The 17,308-nt window shown below is 49.7% G+C and overlaps 2 protein-coding genes across 2 annotated transcripts; one reads left to right on the top strand and one right to left on the bottom strand.

Annotated features, from left to right (window-relative positions):
* Positions 1 to 197: 197 nt before the first annotated feature.
* On the top strand, positions 198 to 17,241 carry DPP7 (dipeptidyl peptidase 7). Its single transcript, XM_071766358.1, has 13 exons — positions 198 to 338; positions 523 to 636; positions 3,253 to 3,392; positions 4,170 to 4,333; positions 4,462 to 4,597; positions 5,411 to 5,492; positions 7,014 to 7,180; positions 7,973 to 8,033; positions 15,181 to 15,299; positions 15,382 to 15,538; positions 15,792 to 15,856; positions 16,454 to 16,524; positions 16,827 to 17,241. The coding sequence occupies exons 1-13, from the start codon at positions 275 to 277 to the stop codon at positions 16,954 to 16,956; spliced, it is 1,470 nt and encodes a 489-aa protein (XP_071622459.1). The 5' UTR covers positions 198 to 274; the 3' UTR covers positions 16,957 to 17,241.
* On the bottom strand, positions 8,102 to 14,458 carry LOC139806567 (kelch-like protein 9). Its single transcript, XM_071766357.1, has 4 exons — positions 13,215 to 14,458; positions 11,985 to 12,237; positions 9,992 to 10,152; positions 8,102 to 8,913 (listed from the first exon to the last, which is right to left on the bottom strand). The coding sequence occupies exons 1-4, from the start codon at positions 14,268 to 14,270 to the stop codon at positions 8,512 to 8,514; spliced, it is 1,872 nt and encodes a 623-aa protein (XP_071622458.1). The 5' UTR covers positions 14,271 to 14,458; the 3' UTR covers positions 8,102 to 8,511.
* Positions 17,242 to 17,308: the final 67 nt, after the last annotated feature.

Raw genomic sequence — 17,308 nt, 5'->3', positions numbered from 1 at the left:
GGACCCCCCGGATCCCACCCTCAGCCCATTCCTGTCCCCACTCCCCGCACCGTCCCGATCCCCAGAACCGGGTCGCCCCCTCGGAACGGGAACCCGGAGGCTCCCAACCGGGTCAAGATGGCGGCGCCCCGGTAGGCAGGGTGCCCACGCGATCACGTGGGAGGGGAAGATGGTCGCGTGACGCCGTGGTCCCGGGGATCACGTGACCGTGTGCCGGTGGTTCCCACGCGGGACAGCGGTGCGGGGAGCGTGGCGGTGCCGCCGGGCCGTCGCCATGGAAACACTCACGATGCTGCTGCTGCTGCTGCTGCTGCCGGTGCCGGCCTACCCCGCACCCGGTGCGTGACCCTGGACCCTGAACCCCCCCTCCCCCCCCACGCCGGACCCCGCCGCCCGCTCCCGGGCCGGTCTGGACCTTGACCACCTCCCCCCCCCAACCCCGGACCGGACCCCTCAGCCCCTCCTCGGGGCTTGGTGGGTGGTGGTGCCCCGGTTCCCCCCCGCTGACGATTCCCCCCTCAGCTCCCCACGCAGCCGGCCCCGGGCTGGAGGAGCGGGTGTTCCAGCAGGTGCGGGACCACTTCAACTTCGAGACTTGGGGCAACGAGACCTTCCCGCAGCGGTACCTCGTCTCAGGTGGGTCTCGGGGTTGTGCCGGGGGCCGAGCAGGGGTGGCTCAGGGATAAATTTCTGTCCGAGCTTCCCACGTGGAGGCAGAGCCGGCCCGGAGCTCCGAGTCCACTGGGGCTGAGTGAAGCTCACCCCGTGAACCAGCCATTCCTTTGGTTTTGGGGAATTCCAGACTGGGTTGGGTTGGACGGGACCTTAAAGATCATCCAGTGCCACCCCTGCCATGGTCAGAGACACCTCCCGCAGCCCAGGGTGCTCCAAGCCCCATCCAACCTTCAGCACTGCCAGGGATGGGGCAGCCACAGCTTCTCTGGGCACCCTCACAGCAAAGAATTTCTTCCTAAGATCTTCTCTAAATCTGTTCTTACTTAGCTTGAAACCGTTTCCCCCTCATCCCATCGTCCCTGTCCCAATTCTCTCCCCAGCTTTCCTGGAGCCCCTTCAGGCACTGGAAGGTGCTCTGAGGTCTCCCCATTGCTCCCTTCTCTTCTCCAGCCTGAACACCCCCAAATCCCCCCTCCTGTTCAGCACCTGCACCCACTCAGATACATTTCAGAGATGGGGAAACTACTGAATTTTCATAGTGCACACAAGGAGGAAATTTCACTAATTTCAATTGCCATTTTATGATCAGAGCTTTGAGATTGCCTGGTATAAAGCATTGCATAATTTTTATTTGTTTTCTTTTTAAGGTGTAATATTTTATCTGTATGTCCTGGACAGGACTGAATAATATTTCTGAGGGAAAAAAAAAAAAAAACCCCAAGAAAACAAAACATTACCATTGCAGTTTTTCTGCTTTACAAATAGTTTCTTACTTAAAATTCCTGAGCAGTTCCAGCAGCCCTCCACTACTTCTTGTGCAATATGGGACTTTTCAGACTATTAGAAAAAACAAGACTATTATTTCACAACCAGGCATCTGCTCATCTTGAGTTTAGCTGGCAGTTGCTCAGGATTTTAGCCTAAAAATAGATACCTTTTTTAGCAACCTGTCTGGTTTGCTTTTGGCTCCTGTGAATGGTTGGTTTACCCCAGGAGCCACAAAGCATGTTGGCAAGAAAGCCAAAATAAAGGGAACACTTCAGCAGCCCAACTGATAACTCAGAGGAAATGCACCACAGAAAGAGGATCAGCCTCTTTGCTCACAAACAGCAGTAGTTTCTCTAATGAGTGGTTTCAAACAGATTTGCAAGCCAAATTCTCCTCTGGTAAGTCTGTGTGGAGGATTCCAAGAATTAAACTCTGTTAAAGGAGGTGGCCTCATGTGACATCCTGCAGTGGGGCCCATGCTGCTGGGGGGTTCCTGTGGACAAAGTGGCAATGTGTGGAAATCAACACTCAGCTGATGGTATGAGGTCTGTTGTTGAAGAAAGCTATTTATTATCCCTTGTAATTCCTTTGCAATTGAAGACTGAGCTAACATCAAATGTTTGGTAAAGTCAGCAAGGATTAAAGCAACTGTTTGTTAGATAAGCAAGTACTGACAGAAGGGGTCAGCTGGTCCTGCCTGACTCAGTTTGCCTTTGGTTATAAAAAGATCAGAGGGTGAAGCACCTCATCTTCATGATCATCATATATAAATGATACAGCATGTGAGAAGAGATCTCTGTGTCTGTGTCACACACACAACAGTGTGGGTGGCATCACCTGCAGCATGACCAAGGAGGGAGATTCTCCCACTTTGCTCTGGTGAGACCCTAATCCTGCAGTGCTGGGGGCACCTCTGGGTTCCCCAACACGCTGCTGGAGTCCAGAGGAGGTCCTGGAGATACTGGGAGGGCTGGAGCAGCTCTGGAGCCAGGGGGAGAGAGTTGGGGGTGTTCAGCCTGGAGGCTGCAATGGGGAGACCTTAGAGCACCTTCCAGTGTATAAAGAAAGTTTGTAAGGAAGATGGAGAGAGACTTTTTATCTCTTGCAGTAACAGGACAAAGGGCAGGGCTTTAAACTGATAGAGGGTGGATTCAGATAGGACTTAAAAAAGATTTTTTTAGTATGATGATGTGAGACAGTGGCTCAGGTTGACCAGAGAAGCTGTGGATGCCTCATTCCTGGAGGTATTTGAAGTCAGGTCAAATGGTGCTTGGAGCAGCCTGGTCTAGTGGGATGCCCCTGCCTGCAGAAGGGATGATCTTTGAAGGTCTTTTCCAACCCAAACCATTCTGTAAGATGGGATTTACTGACTCCACATTGCACATCACAGCAGGAGCAGCAGAGAGATGCAGGCAGTTCCCTAATGTCCATTTTGTGGGAAAGTGATCTGTTCAGACTTTTGGGGATGAGCTGGGAATATAAATGGGAAGTTGCTCTTTTGGAAAGCAGCTGTTTCCAAATGCTTTGCAGAACTGAGATTCTAGGGATTTTCAGGTCAAAATGAAAGCCTTAGGCCATGTGCTCCTCAAAGCTCTTATCCAACCCATCTCAAAAAAACAGATTTCTGCAGCCTGGTCTTTCCTAGACCTTTATTGCCTAGCTCAGATCAGGATCAGCAGGTTCAGAGTGCTTTCTTGTTAAATTCCTGCCCAAACTCACCAAAAGCAGAATAATTTCATGCTCGTGTTTTGTTTGGTTTGGTTGTTGTTTTGTTTTTTTAAACTTGCTTCTGTCAATTATTTCACTCAGAAAAGTTCTGGAAGAAAGGGTTTGGACCCATCTTTTTCTACACTGGCAATGAAGGTGACATCTGGACTTTTGCTCAGAACTCTGACTTCATATTTGAATTAGCAAAGGAAGAGCGAGCACTTGTGATTTTTGCTGAGCATGTGAGTATTTAGTAATTCACCCTGTGGAGTTTTTCTCTTCAGTGTTACTGAATTCAGCTTTTTGCAGATCTGGGAGAATAACATCATCTCTTGCCATGAAGCCAAGGTGTATCTACTCTAAGCTTACTCCTTATGGTAGCAGCTCTTCTTCACTTAACCACAGCTCCTGAATTATTTTTTTTTATTTTACTCTGTCTTCCAGAAATCCAGGGTGCAGGCTTCTGTTTCAGTAAAACCCATGCCATGGTGTATGTGCTTTAGACCAGTGCTGTTGTGAGTAGTTTCCACAGGCCTTGAACTCCACACTGGACTTGAAAGTTATTTTGTACGGATAAATCTAATATATTTAAAAAATATGGATACATATGGATATATATGGAATTATGGATAAATTTAATATTAAAAAAATTAATATTTTTAGACTGTGCAGTCCCAAGCCAGCCCTTCCCTAGGCACACCACTCTATTCCATCTGATACTCCACAACATACACATGCAGAGATTGCCCTGGTCCCTTTTCTAGTTGGGGATTTCAGGGGAAAGATGTGTGCTGAGTGCCCACTTGGCACCCACTGAAGTCCTGGGCTGCCTGGGACCTGTCCTGAAGGTCTCTGTTTATCAAATGCAGGAGACAAGGCTATAAAAAGTTTGAGGATGCCACGTGCTGTGTTGTCCCCTCCTCTTGGTGAGCTGGGTGCTCATCCTGGTCCTACAGTGAGAGCAGAGAAGATCCAGACCTTGACACCAGCATTCCCACAGGATCTCTCTTTCCTTCCAGAGGTACTATGGGAAGTCTCTGCCATTTGGACCTGAGTCAACACAGCTGAAGAAGACTGGTTTGCTGACCATGGAACAAGCCCTTGCTGACTATGCTGTGCTGATCACTGAGCTCAAGCAGCAGTATGGTGCTGCTGACTGCCCTGTCATTGCTTTTGGAGGCAGGTAAGGGTTCTGTGCACTCCATCCCTTCCCTGCATCCTTTCCCAGCCACACTTGTGCTGTTACCAGTTTGGTTTACTGGGGTCTAAGCTGTCTTTTAAAGCAGGGAACTCTTGTCTCTCCCGTGGCAGCTATGGAGGAATGCTGAGTGCTTACATGAGGATGAAATACCCCAACATTGTGGATGGAGCATTAGCTGCCAGTGCTCCTCTGCTGTCTGTGGCTGGGCTTGGAGACCCCACCCAGTTCTTCAGGGATGTAACAGCAGTAAGTAGCATCTCTTTTCAGGAGAATTATTTTCTTCCTTTAAGGATGGGTTGTTTTTTTTTTTTCCTTTTCCATGTGTTAAAACAAGACATCTCTCTGCTGCTCAGAGAATGCAATCAAATGGGAAACTGGAAGGAGAAGCAGCAGCTGCAGATGTGGTGGCTGAGCACTGGGGCACTTCTGCTTTCACTCTGAGAAGCAGAAAGGTTGGATCAGATGCTCCTTGAGGGTGGTGTCCCACAGCCAACCTTTGGCTGAGCTTGCCAAGCAAGCACTGGGTGTTGTTTTCAAAGCAATTCCTCCCAGCCTCAGTGTTTTTGCATAAAAGTGATCCATGCATCTCAAATCTGATTTCAGTTGCTCTTCTTGGTAATAGAACACCCCTGAGAACTCTTAAGTGCTAATGAAGGCACAAAACTTGGAGGAATCTTTGCTGGATTTCACTCTCCCTGAGAGTCAGATGAACTCCAGGCAGCTTTCTCTGGGACTTGTACTGAGCTTTTCTGGCTCACTCCATAAGCCTCCAGCTCACAGGAGAAGTTAGCAAGGATGTGTCAAGGCTGGGCAAGGCTTGTGTCTCCTCTCTCTGCTGCTTGCTCCACAAAGTGCATCCCAGCAAGACCTGTTGGAACAGTTGGTGCTTGGGCTGAGTTGATTTCTGCTGGGACCTGGGGACTGTTTGGAGGACGAGGTCAGAGCCCTGATATTTCTGCTCCTGGAGATGCAGATGAGGTTCTGACCAGGGGGCCAGTTCTTCCCAGTGCAGCTTATCCTCTGTGCAACTGCAATCCTGAGTCTTTTCTGTCCCTTCAGGATTTTCAGAAGTCCAGCCCAGGCTGTGTCACAGCTGTCCGAAAAGCCTTCCAGCAGATCCAGGACCTGAGCCTGCATGGAGGTGAGGAGTGAGAGCCCTGCAGATGGGTTCCCAAGGCAGCCAGGGACAGTCCCAGCTGGGAGGAAAAAGTTGATTTAGATTTACTTTATTTGGGTCTTTCATTGGTTCACTGAAATCAGCACAAGTGCCCACCTGTCTGCCTCCTGCTGCTGGTATGGTTGATTTTTGATTTAATGAGGAGTTTCAGTTAGAGTTAAAATTACTAATTATTAATAATGAAGTTAGTAATTAGAGTTAAAATTAGTAATGTAATCAGTAATGACCCAGAATGAAAGCATCCATGTAAGGGCTTGCACAGAGTTAATGAAACCTCTACCAAAGCCAAAAACACCCTAAGGTGCCATCCCCATGCATTTCGTGCTGGGAGAGCCTCGTGTTGCACCAGGTCCCTGTCCTCAGCACCCTCACCACTGCTCAGGTGGGTGTGACAGCCACATGGCTCCACTCCTGGGACATATCTGAGAAATATTTGTAAGGCAATCTCTGTCTTGAGGCAGCCATCAGAGTCCTTTCCTTTCCAACCTTTCCTTTCAACCTTTCCAACCAAGGACAGAGACTGGGGAAGATTTCTTCAGCTTTGCCCAGCAGAAATGTGCAGCTCTGAGTGCATCTTAAAGGAATGTCTTCAGAGACAGATTTCTTGGCTCTGGTTGACCTCTGCATGATGCAGAGATTTGGAGGCACATCTTAGGAGTTCTCTGTGACTTTGTGAAGACTTGCCTGACTTGGCAGTTCTTAGTACAAAAGCATCCAACTCCCAGGGAGCTCCTTGGTTTTGGTTTTTTTCTTTTTTCCTCCTGCCAGTTCTTCCAGCTGTTGAATCCCTCTGGGATGTGTGTGCTGACCCCTTCTTTCCTGCATGATAACTGGCCTGGACAATGAGTGGGCAGCCAGGCAGGGACTGGCAAGGACAGGTTCATACCAAGGACAGGTTCATACCAAGGACAGGCTCATCCCAAGGACAGGCTCATCCCAAGGACAGGTTCATCCCAAGGACAGGCTTATCCCAAGGACAGGTTCATACCAAGGACAGGCTCATCCCAAGGACAGGTTCATCCCAAGGACAGGTTCATCCCAAGGACAGGTTCATACCAAGGACAGGCTCATCCCAAGGACAGGTTCATACCAAGGACAGGTTCATCCCAAGGACAGGTTCATCCCAAGGACAGGTTCATACCAAGGACAGGTTCATACCAAGGACAGGCTCATCCCAAGGACAGGCTCATCCCAAGGACAGGCTCATCCCAAGGACAGGCTCATACCAAGCTGTTCATCTCACTGTGCCAGCCAGGGCTGCTCCTGCTCAGTGGGTGCTGATTCCTCTGGGCTCCCCAGGGAGGTCTGGGCATCTCTGCAGGGGCCTAGGGGCTGGTGAAACTGCACAGAAAAGCTGTGTCTGAACATCCTCCTGTGTGTAAATGTGGACGTAATGTGTCCTTCTCACTAGAAACCTCATGTCTAGTATGCCTGCTATGATTTTCCTGTTGAAGTTTGTGCTTTTTGTTTTCCTTCCACCCACAGCCTATGATGAAATCAGCAGCAAAATGGCCACATGCAATAAGATCTCTAACAAGGAGGATGTTTACCAGCTTTTTGGGTTTGCCAGAAATGCCTTCACCATGATGGCCATGATGAACTACCCTTACAAAACAGATTTCATGGGTCAGCTCCCTGCCAATCCAGTGAAGGTGAGTGCCTGGGCAGTTTCTTCTGCACAGCAGCAAGAAGCACCCTTGATGATCAAGGTACAGAAAGGACACTTCCAGGCTGACACCATCAGTGGTGCTGGCAGGAGGATGTGGGAGGCATATTACAGCCCTTCCACTCTGTCTAAATCTCCACTTTTAAACTTCTCTGGGATGATGACCACTGGTTTTGAAATCCACTGCTGAGAAGCCCATCAGGGAGGCTTTGCTGGAGCCACTCTTACCCTTTGCCTTCACCTTAGACACAAAGGTCTGGGCAAGCTTGTTGGCTTCAGCTTTTAAACACTAAAAACTCATAGCTTAAAAAAAATAGTAGTTTTGTTGCAGCCCACCTCAACACATTTTCATAGATGTGTTTTTCTTGGTGGGTAGGGATGCAAATTTGAATCCAGTTCCCTTCCAGGGTCTGTTTAACAGCCTGTAAAATGGAAATAATTATTCTACACCTCCCCTTGGCAAGGAGCATTAAAATATTCTGGTTGTAGAAAGAAGGAACTGTTGTGTATCACTGTGGCCTTTGCACCACCACTTACTTGGTAAAAGAACTGTTTGCCCTACCCCCATCTCTCCTTGTTTCCATGTAGTTTGTTGCTAGGGGGGAGGGAGAAAAAAGCAAATCAACCCACAAAAACCTGTTGCATTATGTGCTTGGAAAGGTGCTGAACCATAAAATGTGTAAATGGTAATTTTAGTGAATCTTCCAGTTTAACCCCTCCATGGAGCAGAGACTGTTAACTCTCCTGTCTTCAATCACCTGTACTGTGTCTCATTCAGGTTGGCTGTGAAAAAATCCTAGCCCACACAGACCCAATTCAAGGCCTGGCTGCTCTTGTTGGTGAGTTAATGTATTATCACTTTGGTCTTTTCTTTAACTCCTGTTTTCCAGAAGCTGGAAAGCTGATCTTCTGCTGGGATGTGTTACCCTATATTGGCTTTACCTGTCAGGATGTCCCATGGTGGCCCTTGGGTTCATTCTTACACCTTTCCAAACTTATCCTCATCCTGGTTTTCAGCCATTGCAGGCCCTTAGCCTGTTGCCTTTCCATGAAATGTGGACTTTGAAAGTATTTGGTTCTTTTCTGGCCTACTTGTTGTCATCCCAGAGCTCTAGGTCTTAATCCAGTGGCAAGACAGTCCTAAATACATTGTGTATATTTATCTCAGTGAGTACTTAATTTGTCAGCTGTTTGTAAGGAAAATACAAAGCTCTTCTGAAGACTTCCTCATAAAATATCTCAAGTTGCTTTTAACTGTAGAGTTGTTGATATACAAATGTCTTGGCAAACACTGTCAGATCTTGTCATGTTCACATCCTACTTCTTCTCTGAGGCAGAGGGTGACTCTTGGTTCTTTGTGATGGACAAGCTGCAGGTAGATTTCTTCCTGACACCCACATGGGAGTACTTTGTGCCTCTCCTCATCTCCCCAGCTGCATTCATCTGGGGCAGTTTGATCATGCAAGAGGTGTGATCCACCAGAGCTTTAGGCAGGGGACTGCCTTTCTTCCATACCCTCCTCTCTGTGTCATACAGGAAAACACTGTCTTCTTTCTGCATGTTCTGCAGTGCCCCCCCTCCTGCCAGGTAGAGGGTAGCCTCGTGGGCTGTGATGCTGAATTGGCAGCAGTTGAAGGGAGGGGACAGTGTTAGTGTTGTCCACTGATTGCTTACAGGACAGTAGCATTCCATCTCATTGACAGGAATCCAGTCCTCTGCCTGCAGAGAACCAGAGCAACATTCACCTCTTGTATGGTGCCTCAAGTGTCACTGTCATGTCAGCATCACTTGGTTTGTGATAAAGGAACCAGTGTTTGAATACCCCAGGGCTCAGGGTGCTACACTCATCAATCAGAGCCTCAAAAGGCACTGAATACACCACCAGCATGGCATGGCTTGAAAGGAGAAATCAGAGGAGCAGCATGCCCCAGGTTCCTGCTGGAACCTGCACAGCCCAAGTCCTGCTGCTCTCTGGACACTTAAGACATTAGAAAGGAAATGGGGACCATATTGCATTGAACTGTGGCCAGCTGGCTTGGCATCATCAGGAGGAATTCACTGTGCAGTTTCTTTTTGTGGATTTTTGTCCCTTTCTCAGTGAACAATTAAGTACTTTGAGATTCCCACGTTCCTTCAAAAGAAACCATACCTGTCATGGTAAAATCAGGCTGGTTCCTGAGTCTTTACACTTGCAAATGGGAATGCATGATCTCTGAATACTCAGTTCTCTTCATGGAATAGGATTCTCCTAGAGGGAGCCTTTGGACCCTGGTCACTTCCCACTTGCCCTCCCCAGGAGCCTGGTCAGTGCTTGGCCTTATCTTTTAGAGATGGGAAATCCAGGTTTGAAGAGACTTCATTTGTATTGCAGGACTTGAGCCCATCTTTCCTAAAATCTGGGTTAGTGTCCTCACTGCAGTCCATTCCTCTTCCCATCTGCCAGTGTGTTGCACCCTCCCAGCTCAAACAAGATGTTTGAGTGTTTGGGGCCACTATCACTGTTTCACACTTAAGTTTTCCTGTGTTAGCAGCCTGTGCTTCCACCATATGTTTTCTCTGTTTAAAAAAATGCTTTAAACAGTCCTTGTACTCTAGCAAGTAGACTGTGACAACAAGGCACCTTCCAAGCACCAGACTGCCAGGGCAGCCACATGGTTATCAGCTTATTGTGTGCCAACCCACAAAGAAAAAATAACAAAATTACTGGTTAACCCCTTGGAGGAAAACAATCTGTGCCTAGCAATACAGAGACCCCATTTTGGATCAGATTTGGGATTCTAAGAGCAAATTAACTTACTCCTTTTAGTGTCCTTCCTCCAAGGCAAAAGATCCTGTCCCTGACTGCTGCCATCCCGTGGTCACAGCGGGTGAAAGCCATGGCACTGTTGCTGACCCAGCGTCGGAGGCGAGGGAGGTAGCTGTAAGTGTCTCCTAGGGTTTTACCCCCAGAGAAGCCCCCTAGAAGGAAAGCAGAAGTCTTGAAAATATATCCACCTGACATCCAGCAAACCACCTGCAAACATCAGCAGCTCTGATCTTTCTTCTTGAAAATACCCAAGAAGCTCAGACGTACAGTTTTGCACCATTCTGAAGAGCTGGTATGGAACTGAAAAGCTGAGCTTCTTGGGTATTTTAAAGAGAAAGAAAAAACCCAACTGGTTGTGGCTCTTTCTGTAAATGGTTTTCCACAAAAGATTTCCGAGTAAAGCCCTTGGGGGTATTTCAGGTGTAACCAGGAACAGCTTTAATTAAGGAATCTGCTTCCAGCCTGCACAGTCACAAAATAGTGGTTTGAAAGAAGTCCTCAAATCTTGTTGATAAGTCAGAGCCAATCTGCCAGAAGTGCTGTCAACTTTTCCTCTTTATAAGGCACTCACTGGGGTATTTCAGGGGTGCATTTCAAAAACAAAGCTCCCTGCAGAAGGAAGGTGATGCTGTGGGAAGGGTAAATGCCCCCAGCTCCCTGCCTGGGGACTCCAGCCTGCAGAGAGCCTTTGCAGACAAGGAAGATGGTATTTCAGGTTGGCCATAACCCCTTGCTCATGGACACTCTGCATAAAGCTTGTGTTTAAATCTTGCACTGAAATAAAGCTCTGGTGTGTCCAGTTTGCTTGGGCAGGGCTGTGGGATGGCCAAATCCATGTGCAGTTACCCAGTAGCTCAGAGGGTGATACCCAAAGAGTGTAGCTTTATCCAGGTTATCTTTCAAGTGCAGTAGCTGCAAAAGCTGAAAACACCATGACCATTTCCTCAAGTGTTTAAACCCATGCTGCTTTATTGTTAAACACCCTGCACTATCCAGGAAAGATCCCTGTAAAGACTTAAGAACCCTTGTAGGGCATGAGCTCTACAGCCTGTGGGTAGGAGACTGCATTATACATCTTTTAGTACTTCTTAATAAAGCAGCACAGTAGGATTAATCTCATATTTTATATTCAGATTAATACCAGGGTTTCATCCCATCCCCAACACTGTGGCAGCCTGCTCCTGGTTCCATGCAGGAGTCTTGGGATTTAGCCAGGATTGCAAGGTCAAAAGTGAGCAGGGGTGTGGATGGCAAGCAGGTGGTGTCATCCTGAATGTCTGGGAAAGAAAATAATTCCTGCCCCTCAAGAGGGCAGCGTGGCTGTGCTGACACAGTAGGAAAGGGACAGTAGAGCTGTGGGTGTTACTGGTCACACCTCGAGTCCTGTGTCCAGTTCTGGGCCCCTCAGCTCAGGAAGGAGATTGAGGTGCTGGAGCAGGTCCAAAGGAGGCAACTGGGCTGGTGAAGGGATCCAGCACAGATCCTATGAGGAGAGGCTGAGGGAGCTGGGGGTGTTGAGGCTGGAGAAGAGGAGGCTCAGGGGAGACCTCATCACTCTCTCCAACTCCCTGAAAGGAGGTTGAAGCCAGGGGGGGGTTGGGCTCTTTTCCCAGGCAACTCTCAGCAAGACAAGAGGGCACAAGAGGTCTCAAGTTGTGCCAGGGGAGGTTTAGGTTGGACATTAGAAAGAATTTCTTTCTGGAGAGGGTGCTCAGCCATTGGAATGGGCTGCCCAGGGAAGGGGTGGATTCTCCATCCCTGGAGATATTTCAAAAGAGCCTGGATGTGGCACTCAGTGCCATGGGCTGGGAACCACGGGGGGAGTGGATCAAGGGTTGGACTTGATGAGCTCTGAGGTCCCTTCCAACCCAGCCCATTCTATGATTCTGTGATTCTATGGTGCAGGCTTAGACTGGGACATTAAGATACCAGCAAAACCCAATGAAACAGTATTAAATATTCTACTTTCTACTAGCTCTGTCACCTGAAATGTAGAGGATTCCCTTGTGGGTTGTGCCTGCATGATCAGCAATAGGCATGGGGAAAGGAGCTGCAAAGTCCCACGTGTTGTCAGCAGGCTGGTACAGCTCCACAGTGCAGGTGAGGCTCCCCAGCAGTGTCCCCCCACCTACAGCACAGATGTGACCAGCCAGCACCTCTGCATGGAAGCGTGTCCTCCTCTCCAGCATGCTGGCAACCTGGAGCCAGGAACTGTTGCGGGGATCAAATCGGAAAACCTAGGATCAGAGCAGAGGGGGGGTGGTTAGCAGGGAGTGGGCAGCTGGCTCGGGTGGCTTGTGGCTTCAAGAACTGATAAACGTTTTCTCAGGGCTGAAGAAGGTTTTCTGTTCAAACCTGGACAGTACCACCCATCTGACATGGCAGCACCTCCCCAGTGGAGCTTTAGGCTCAGGTGTGGCCTTTCTGCAGGTCTGGGGGACCTGGGAGCAGCTTGGGTTCTCAGCTTGCTGCAAGCAGGAGGTGAAAAACATTGGCTTAATGAATACCTTTGTTTCACAAACTAGTATCTGTCAGCTCAAAACTGTTACAGTGAGATTGAAACAAGTACATTTTCCACCTCTGCTGCTGGTTTGAGTGTGTAGTGAAGAAAGCCCAGAAGGCAGAAGTGGTTTCTTGTCCCTTGTGGCATCACCACGGGGACACAGCAGCTCGGGTAAGGCTGCGCTTCCACTCACCTCGTGTTTGGCAGTAAATACCTCCCCAGACCTGGTTTTTTTTTAGTCCTCGTTAGGAAGCCCAGGCCTCTGAGCAAGGGCAGTGTCTGCAGAACCATGCCCAACAAGTCCTGGGCTCAGGCTGGTGCTGCAGCTCTTCTGCTTTAGTGTCCTCTGCTGAGCTCCCTCCTGCTGTCAGGTCCAGAGCTGCCACTGGCAGCAACACTTTGGAATTAAGCACAAGGCTGAAATAAACCCCTGGAAGCAGGGGAAAAAAAAAAAAAAAAAAGTGCTGTTTTTTCTAGGAAATTCACTGAAGCTATCTGGGAAATCATAAAATCCTGCACAAGTCTTTTTACTCTCCAGGCAGAAGACCTGAGAGTTCAGAAGCTGTGTTCTCAGGGGCTTTCAGTACTGCACAGAGCACTAAGAAATCTATAGAGGTAGTAGCTCTGCCATGGGCAAGAGGAATGGAGCCCTCCTTCCCTCACCCCCTCACCCAGATAGTTTTCCAAGGATAAATGTTTTTTGCATCTTACCTCATTGGTTGGTTGCTTTCCTGTGGGATCAAACTTGCACTGTCCCCCCATGACAAAGAGGAAGTCACTGAGGATGACAACACAGTGGTTGTAGACTGGCACACAGAGGTCCCCAACCTTGTGCCAGGTGGTGCAGCTTTGATCTGCAGCCCACATCTCTCCACACGTGTCATTGTCAGTGGTTCTGCCACCAGCCACGAGCAGCAGGGTGGATCCAGCACGGATGCTGGTGCTCTGGCTTTGCAGGATGGGCTGAGCATAGAGCTGGGAGTGGTAACTCAGGGCCTCCTGCAGGTACTTGTGGCAGCCTGAATCCAGCCTCAGAAGAGGCACTTGCTGGATGTATCTCTGCAGATCCCGCAGAGGAATGAGAGGGAATCTTATGTGCCTTAAAACATCTGCTGCATCTTTCAGCCTCATGCAGTCGTGCTGCAGCCAACTCACTGCTGCTTGGAACAGCTCCAGCTCGCTGCATCCTGATGTGTCTGTCCTGCCTAAAATTTCACAAAGGGTCTCTCGGTCCAGGTCTTTCAAGCACTGAGGATCAGCCAGGATCTGTTGGTACTGCTGCCCTACATAGCACATGGCTTTCTGTCTCAGCTCTTCTGGGCCCAGTTTTTGAGCAATGTTAAGGACATCCATGCAGTTCTCTGAGTTCAAGCAGCCCTCCAGAAAGTGAAAGCACAGCTTGATCACCTCCCGAACCAGGAGGGTTTCTGCAGCTCTGAAGGTCTCCTCAATGTTCTGCAAGGAGAGCTCCAGCTCGTTGGAGTAAATGAAGTTGAGAACATTTCTCAGCCCAGCAGCACTGACAGCTTTCAGCTGAATGTTGCCACCTGGGTTCCTTGCTCTTGACAAGCTTCCAGCAAACAGGATCTTGCAATAATTACTTGCTGATGCTAAAATGACCTTGTGGGCTGGAAAGTGAACCCCTTCTGCCTCCAGGGTCACGTCACACAGAGCTCTCTGGGAGCGGAGGCTACCCAGCCCTGCCAGGAGCTTGGCCACATAGGTGTCAGACACCAACCTCGCCGTGGCTGGGGAGCTGAGCAGCATTGCTTGGAGGTGAGCAGCCCCAGGACTCTGCTGCACACTCCCTGCAGCTCCTGGGCAGCTTCTGGCAGCTGAACCAGCAGTTCCCTGGGTGCGGGGAGGCAAGGTGATGCTGCCCAGGCTGCAGAAGGCTCCCTCCTCGGTGGTTTCTGCCCAGCACAGCACTGGTCCCAGTGCCCTCAGCCTTGCAGAGCTGACTGAGCCTGCTGGCAAGTGGAGGTGTTGGTGCTGGTTGTCACACAAAGCCCACAGTGTGTGTGGGGTTTGCCTGTGAGCTGTGACGCACTGGTGGAGCTGCATTCCTCCTCCTCCTGGCTATCTGGTCACTACCCCTCTGCACAAAAAGCAGCTCCTTCTCCCCCAGCTCCTCAGCTATGCTTCAGTGGGCTGCCTGCTCAGGGCCTCTTTTGTCTGGGCAAGCCTGCACATGCTGCCTTTCCTTTACTAAATAACAGTCAAAACAAAATCCTGTCTGTGCCGTGCCACCCTTGGCCCTGGGACTAAGTCTGATGCATCCAGGCACCAGCTGCTTTCCGGGAGGTGCCTGGAGGGTCTCAGCATTCCCAGTCAGTTTGAAGCACACAGATAATGTCCCGTGCACAGCCTGCTCCTGGTTGTGTTTGGGCTTGGAAGCTGGGGCTTGTCTCCCAAGGACGAGTGAGCTGGGCTGGCATGAGCAGAGTCAGCCCAGAGCACCCAGCAGCCTCTTCCTCCACCTGGGTACAGCAGAACCAAATGGTAACGTGCAGCCAGGCTGGATGCAGTGCGAGAGCTTTGGAATAAAGTTGAGTCAGGAACTTAACATGGTGCAGCCCCAGCTGAGGTGTCTTCCCCTCTGCTGGATCACACAGGAGGTGGGGGGTGAGGGAGCAAAGAGTTGCTGATGGTTTAGTGCTCTGTTCCCTCCTGGCAGGGGTGTTCTACAACTCCTCTGGCTCAGCCCAGTGTTACAACATCTACCAGCTGTACCAGTCCTGTGCTGACCCCACGGGCTGTGGCATTGGCTCAGACTCTGAGGCTTGGGACTACCAGGTAAGGTGTTGGAAACACCTGTGGGCTTCAGCCTCTTTCTTGGTTGTCCCTTGGCCTGTGACGTGTCTTGTGCTTCTCTCAGGTTTGCACGGAGATCAACTTGACCTTCAACAGCAACAACGTGACCGACATGTTCCCTGAGATGCCCTTCACAGGGGCCATGCGGGAGCAGTACTGCCAGAGGAGGTGGCAGGTGACACCACGGCCACACTGGCTGCAGACAAACTTTTGGGGTGGAGGTGAGTGGTGCTGGCTGTGTCCCTTTACCCTGTAGTTGTCTGAGTAGCCTGAGCTCCATGGGGACAGGCACAGCACACCAACAAGTCCTGGAATTAAGTCTTGTGCTGACTTGAGCCAACCCGGCCTTTTTGTACCCTTGGTATGTGGTTTATTCCCTGTTTTTTTTCTGTTGTTGGTCATGCAGAGGCAACACTTACACCTGGGTAAATGACAGGAAGAAGGTCTCTCAAATGTTGTCTCTCTGAATTTCAGACCTGAACAGTGCCAGCAACATAATTTTTTCAAATGGAGACTTGGATCCGTGGGCTGGAGGTGGGGTAAGCATCTACCCTTCTGCACACCAAGCAGGTAGAGCAGCCTTTCCAAGTGACCCAACCCTCCTTCTCACTTTAAGAGCAGCACCAGCAATTCCTCCTTAGCCCAGCTGAGTTTCTGCAAGCAGCTGTTTTATGCTGAACCATTCAGGAGCCTCAAGACACAGCAGGACCCTCTTATCCAACAGCCAGGGGTCTGAACTGCAGCTGTCATGTTTGTGTTGAGACTTGGTGCCAACATAAGTGTTCTTTATGCTCTCCAGCCTCAGCATCCTTGGTGAGACCAAGCAGGAGCTGTGAGCAGCACCTCAGACTAGGGGGTATTTTGGCTTGGGTTCTGCAAACCTTCAGAGTGGTGGCAGAGCTCTTGTTTAAATTTTAAAACCACAAGTTACCCAGAACTGGATTTTAAGTTAGTTGAGCTGCTGATTGTAATGCAGGAGTTCCGTGTTCTAGGCTGCAGGAGGAACAGGCAGCCTAGAACATCTCATCCCATGCTTTTTTCACCATCCTGCCCAGCTCATCCTCCAGTTTTTGGAATTGTTGCCCAGTTCTGCTGGTTAATTGGTGAGAGTTCATCTCTGCTCCTTCTCCTTCCAGATCAACATCAGCCTCAGTCCTTCACTCATTGCTCTGACCATTCAAGGAGGGGCTCACCACCTGGATCTTCGGTAAGTTCTGAACATTCCTTTGGCTGACAAAATCCAGCAGCCCTGGGGGTTTGATCTCACGTAGCCACAGGCAAAAGACAAAATCCTGCTGCCCTGGGGGTTAGATTTCTCTTAGCCACAGGCCAAAGAGGGTTTTTCTTTGGGGAGAGGGCTTTTTCCCCGCTTCTCCAGGGGAAGTGCCAGAAGAACTTCTTTTCTAGTCCAAAGCAGCTCATCTCAGTCCTTTAGTTTTCTGGCTTGGCCTTCCCTGTGCAAGAGGCAAAGCTGCCCAGGTGTCACTGCCACTGCTCTGCTCTCTCTAGAGGACACAATCCAGCTGACCCCCCCTCTGTCACCGAGGCACGGAAGCTGGAGGCGAGCATCATCAACGGGTGGGTGAAAGCCGCGGCGATGGAGAAGCGCTCGGGAGCTGCAGGGAGGGGAAGGCTGTGAACACATCCATCCCCACAGCCTCTGGCAGGGTCCCCCCAGGCTGCAAAAGGACAGCAAAAAGGACAGCACCCAGAGCTGTGTAAAAAGTGTGATGCCACGTTGGTGAAAATCCCCCCTTCTGAAGTTTCCCACCTCTCCCTAATCAAGCGGCAAAAGAAAAGCGAGAGGCAAAAAATCACTGACTGGCTCCAACCCCACGTTGTGTTTGTTTCCTCCTCACCTGCTCTGAGTGAGGGGGCATCATAAATGGTGGAAATAATAAAAGCTTCTCTGAAGACCTCAGAAGCGTCACTGTCTTGCACAGTAAAGTTGCATTAGGCACCTCAGAGCTGAATCTAAATTTCTCTTAGAC

The sequence above is a fragment of the Heliangelus exortis genome, chromosome 22 (genome assembly GCF_036169615.1).
Source record: "Heliangelus exortis chromosome 22, bHelExo1.hap1, whole genome shotgun sequence".
Taxonomy (NCBI): Eukaryota; Metazoa; Chordata; class Aves; order Apodiformes; family Trochilidae; genus Heliangelus; species Heliangelus exortis.
Note: the sequence above shows the minus strand (reverse complement) of the source record. Positions and strands in the feature narration are given on the sequence as shown.